Source organism: Scardinius erythrophthalmus, assembly GCF_964197995.2.
Source record: "Scardinius erythrophthalmus genome assembly, chromosome: 7".
Lineage (NCBI taxonomy): Eukaryota > Metazoa > Chordata > Actinopteri > Cypriniformes > Leuciscidae > Scardinius > Scardinius erythrophthalmus.
In genome coordinates, this window is record NC_138227.1 from 50,094,667 (window position 1) to 50,100,593 (window position 5,927).

The 5,927-nt window shown below is 37.3% G+C and overlaps 1 protein-coding gene across 1 annotated transcript; it reads right to left on the reverse strand.

Annotated features, from left to right (window-relative positions):
• Positions 1-3,824: 3,824 nt before the first annotated feature.
• LOC308693865 (trace amine-associated receptor 13c-like) lies at positions 3,825-4,841 on the reverse strand (the record flags this gene model as incomplete). Its single annotated transcript, XM_081370956.1, has 1 exon — positions 3,825-4,841. One exon carries the CDS (start codon positions 4,839-4,841, stop codon positions 3,825-3,827), a length of 1,017 nt encoding a protein of 338 aa, XP_081227082.1.
• Between the last annotated feature and the right edge of the window lie 1,086 nt (positions 4,842-5,927).

Sequence of the window (5,927 nt, forward strand, 5' to 3'; positions counted from 1 at the left end):
AACTTGTGATCGATGAGACATCTCATCATTTACTGCTACAAACTGATAACGGTCCGATAAGTATGATTTAAACCATGCTAGTGCATTTCCCGTAATGCCAACATAATGTTCTAATCTATTTAAAAGAATGTTGTGGTCGATAGTGTCAAATGCAGCACTAAGATCGAGTAACACTAATAGAGAGACACAACCACGATCGGATGATAAGAGCAAATCATTTGTGACTCTAACGAGAGCTGTTTCGGTACTATGGTCTAAATCCTGACTGGAAATCCTCGCAGATATCATTTTTTTTTTTCAAGAAAGGAACACAGTTGTGAGGATACTGCCTTTTCTAATATCTTTGACAGAAAAGGTAGATTCGAGATCGGCCTGTAATTGACTAATTCTGTAGGATCAAGTTGCGTTTTTTTAACAAGCGGTTTAATCATAGCCAGCTTAAAGTTTTTTGGTACGTATCCTAGAGACAAAGACGAATTAATGATATTAAGAAGAGGATCTATGACCTCTGGAAGTATTTCTTTCAGTAGCTTAGTCGGTATAGGGTCTAACATACAGGTTGTAGATTTAGATGATTTAATGAGTTTAGTAAATTCTTCCTCTCCTATAGCAACGAATGAATCAAATTTTTCCTCAGGGAGACTACAATGCACTGCCTGGTGTGATACTGTAGTAGACGGTTGCATAGTTATAATTTTGTCCCTGATATTATCAATCTTATAAGTGAAGAAGTTCATAAAGTCATTACTGCTGTGTTGCTTGGAAACTTCGGTGCTTGAAGCTTTATTTTTCGTTAGTTTAGCCACCGTTTCAAATAATTACCTAGGATTATGTTTATTTTCTTCTAATAGGGTTGAAAAATAAGCAGATCTAGCAGCTTTTAAAGCCTCTCTGTAAGTAATCGAGCTCTCTTTCCATGAAATGTGAAATACCTCTAGTTTTGTTTTCTTCCAGTTGCGCTCCATTTTTCTGGCTGCTCTCTTAAGGGCCCGAGTGTGCTCGTTGTACCACGGCGTTGGACTATTTTCTTTAATCTTCTTTAAGCGCAACGGAGCAACTGTGTCTAAAGTGCTGGAAAAGAGAGAGTTAAACGTTTCTGTTGTAATATCTAGTTCTTCTAAGCTATCTGAGATGCTGAGATGATGAAACTGATTAGGAAGATTATTATTAAAGCAATCTTTACTGGCAGAAGTGATAGGTCTCACATATTTGTAACACGGAGTCGGCTTTGCAGCCTTGGCTAAATGCAAATTACACGAGACTAGGTAATGATCTGAGATGTCATCGCTCTGCTGCAGAATTTCAACGGCATCAACATCTATTCCATGTGATAATATTAGATCTAGAGTATGATTACGACGATGAGTAGGTCCTGACACGTGTTGTCTAACTCCAATTGAATTTACAATGTCTTTAAATGCCAATCCCAATGCATCTTTTTCATTATCGATGTGTATATTAAAATCACCAACAATTTATCTGCTTATCTGTTAACTTTATCTGCAGTCAATATTAATTCTGATAGAAAGTCCGCAAATTCTTTGATAAAGTCTGTATGGTGCCCTGGTGGCCTGTATACAGTAGCCAGCACAAATCTCAAACGTGATTTATCGTTTACACTATATATTTTCACATTAAGCACCAATGCTTCAAAAGAATTATATTTAAAACTTTTATTTTTCCATGTATCATATCCCTAACTCTCTATATGAGGATTTTCTATGTAGTACTGCAGCATGTGAAAGTTATAAACTCTCTGATGAAGGGTGGTAAATGTGTAACAGAAGGTTCAGTGAAGAGGAAATCTGAGAGTAAAGCTACTCTGACATTAGGAATCATTGTGGTAATTTATGTGCTTAGCTATGTTCCATATTATACCTGTTATATGACGGTAAACTCTGAAATAGTCATAGCTATTGTAAAATGGATTTGGTACATAAACACATCTCTGGATCCTCTGATCTATGCTATATTTTATCCCTGGTTTAAAAAGACAGTTAAACTCATCTTAACTCTGAAAATATTTCAGCCAGCATCCTCTCTGGTCGATATTTTTACAGAATAGAATAGAATAGAATAGAATAGAATAGAATAGAATAGAATAGAATAGAATAGAATAGAATAGAATAGGATGAGGCAATTATATAGCACTTTCATATGTACTACTGTACACCCAAAGCACTTTACAATCATATCAGGGGATCTCTCCTCAACCACTTGGATGATGTGACAGCAGCCACAGTACAACGGCCCCAGTGCACTCACCACACACCAGTTATAGTGCTCCTCTCCACTATAACTAACTGGCCTTTTCTAACTAACTGGCCTTTTCTTACTGTGAGATGTTAGTTAGTTAGTTAGATGCCTTTATTAATCCCCACAGAGGAAATTCAGATGTCCAGCAGCATATAGTGTGTGTTGTCTACAAACAAGCATTCTCACTACAATACACTCATAAAAACACAGAAAGTAACAGTTAAAAAAAGTGAATGACAAAACAAGCTACTACTATCATTAGTAGTAAATAATTAATGCACTTCAAACAGGTCCATTATGTAGTCTTATGGCGGTCGACAAATGACCTCCTAAACCTCTCAGTTCTCCTCATTCTTTCCTCCACCAAATCTCCTACAGAGTCCACCCTCCTCCCCAACACTGACACACACTTCCTGACCAGTTTATCAAGATGTTACCCCACTCTTCCACCAGGGCTCTCAAAGTTCTCAAACATGGTTCCTGGATTAGAAATCACAGTTTGTGTGTGTGTGTCCTGGTAAACTCAAACGTTCCCACAAAGATAGTAATATCAGAAATGTCTGAACTTGAGGAAACTTTTTTTATGGTCCCCATGAAAACAGAAAACATGTTATAAATTATACTAAATTATGTTTTTTTGAAAATGTAAATTTTCTGTGAGGGTTGTGTTTAGAGGTAAGGTTAGGTTCAGTCTATGTCCCCATAAAATATGGACACCCAATATGAGTGGTGTATATACAGTATTCAATCATTTACACACACACACACACACACACACACACACACACACACACACACACACACACACACATAATTTAGTATAATTTGTAACATGTTTTCTTCATGGGGACCATAACAACTTTTTTCCACAAGGTCAGACATTTCTGATATTACTATCTTTGTGGGGACGTTTGGGTTTACCAGGACACACACACACACAAACTGTGATTTCTAATCCAGGAACCATCTTTGAGAACTTTGAGAGGCTTGGTGGAAGAGTGGGGTAACATCTCACAGCAAGAAAAGGCCAGTCTGCTACAGTCCATGAGGATGATCTGTGGGACTTACAGCAGCTCCTGGCTACACCAGATATGACTGCTTATTTTCATATTGTTCAGGGACTCATTGTTCCATTTCTTTTCATCAAATGTCTGCGGAACTTGTTTAGTTTATGTCCCAGTTGTTGAATCTTTTTATTTTCATAACAATATTTATACATTAAGACATTTTCTGGAAATAAAAGCAGTTGAAAGTTAGATATCACTTTTTTGACCGAGTTTAGTTCTGTACGACTGTCCCTTTTTGTCATTATGTTTTTTAGATAACACAGATGCAACATGACTGATGAAAGTGATTAAGCATAAAGCACATAATATCTACATTTAGAATTTAGTTTATTTAATGAGCTAATTTAATACAATTTATGAACTAATTTCAGTTTTAAGAAATTGTTCAAATTGAACATGAAATGCAGAAAACATACTCTCTGAAATAAAATAAAGATACATGTAGTGTAAATACAAATATAAATCCTACAAAGATAATCATAAAAGTGCTATATAAATGCCTCATTCTATTCTATTCTCTAAAATATCGACCAGAGAGGATCCTGGCTGAAATATTTTCAGAGTTAAGATGTGTTTAACTGTCTTTTTAAACCAGGGATAAAATATAGCATAGATCAGAGGATCCAGAGATGGGTTTATGTTCCACATCCATGTTATAACAGCTCTGGCTATGTTAGAGTTTACCAATATTTCACAGGTATAGTATGGAACATAGCCAATCATATAAACTACCACAATGATTCCTAATATTAGAACAGCTTTACTCTCAGATTTCCTCTTCAATGAACCTTCTGTTACACATTTACCACCCTTCATCTGAGAGTTTATGACTTTCACATGCTGAAGTACTACATAGAAAATCCTCAAATATAAAGTTAGGCATATGATACATGGAAAAATAAAAGTAATTAACGCATCAGCGATAAACATGGTAATTCCCCCACTAAGAGCACAATCTCCATAACACACGTCGGCTGTGGATGAATTAATGTTAAAATATTTAACCACAATTACAACTGAAAGAGCATAAGATAATGAAAAAGCCCAGCTCAGACAGATGCTTATTACAGTTTTAGTTGTGGTTATTTTCTGTGGGTAGTGTAAAGGGTAACACACAGCCACATAACGATCGACAGCAATTAAAACTAAACTACTGAGAGCTGCTGTGGAGAGCGATCCAATGGCTATAATATACAGACTACAGAAAGTTTCTCCAAAGTACCAACACTGAGCCTCAATCTGTATGATGGCCTCTACGGGCATCACAATAAGTCCAAAAAGCATGTCGGCCACAGCCAGAGAGAGAATAATCAGGTTTGTTGGAGTGTGAAGCTTCTTGAAGTGAGAGATAGAGATGATCACCAGCAGGTTCAGAAACACAGTCCATGCTGACAGCAATGAAAAAACCACATGCATAATAATGTATTCATGTCTAGAGTATTCAAATATCTTGATACATGATGAGTTGATGTCAGGAAAGCAGTAAAGAGTCTCATGATCCTCTGTCTCATTAGCCATGAGTGAGTCTCCTCATGTTAGGAGTTTGTTCTGCTCTCTTTATTTGTTCTGCTCACTTTCAGGGGCGGACTTTACCATTAGGCAAAGGTCGGCAATTGCCTTGGGCCCCGAGCTACCTAGGGGCCCCCAAAATGCCCTATTAACTTATGTCTAAGGTTTTTTTTTTAATTATATATTTCTAAAACTCCATTTGCGAAAAATGGCATCAAATCATTAGTGTCGCAGACAGGAGGGGGCCCCCCCGCCTCACTACATTGGATTATTCCATTATCTCACTTACTGCGCATCTGCGAAAGTGACAAGGCTGTGCCAAAAAACTGACGGAGAAAAGAAGTGATTGACAGACAGAGTGTACAGAGTGACAGAGACAGAGTAAAAATGAAGCGAAGCTAGCTACCCAAGCGGTGCTGAAAAAAGGAGGAAGCGGGAGGAAAGCAAAAAGTCTGTAAAGGTGCGCGGCGCGAAAGATAAACAACACGCAGTAACAGGAGGACTGGGAAATACACAAACAGAGCAAGACGAGTCTAAACGCGAAAATTTAAAGTTTCGAGGTTACCCAAGCGGCTCAAATAAAAGAAATAAGTGAAAAGACGCTGATAAGTATTATTACGGCTACTGTTGGGGATACAGATCAGGAACAACAACGTCCAAGTCCAACGCACAGAAAAATCGTGAAGCAAAGAGGACACGGAGATCGACAGACAAAACTGAGCAGTTTATGAATCATGATATTTAAAAAAATCTCAGCTCTCAGATTCTGTCAATTCTATAACGAAATACAAACAATAGGTGAATTCAGGTAGAGTGGGACATCAGGTTGAGTGGGACACTTAAGCTTTTGAGTACTGTACTGGGTTAATTTTGTAAGCCAATCACAACAATTGTTACTGTGTTGTTGCTGAATGTCTATTGGATATGAAATAAAGGTTGTGATTGGTGTGACATCACAGATGTGGTCCAGTTGTTATTTTTCAAATTGCTTGACTCCTGGGACCTCATGGTAAGCCACCCGGCAAGTGTAAATCTATTTAGAATAATAAGGTTGATAATTCTGTCACTTATTATGTAACAATAAAACTTTTGCTT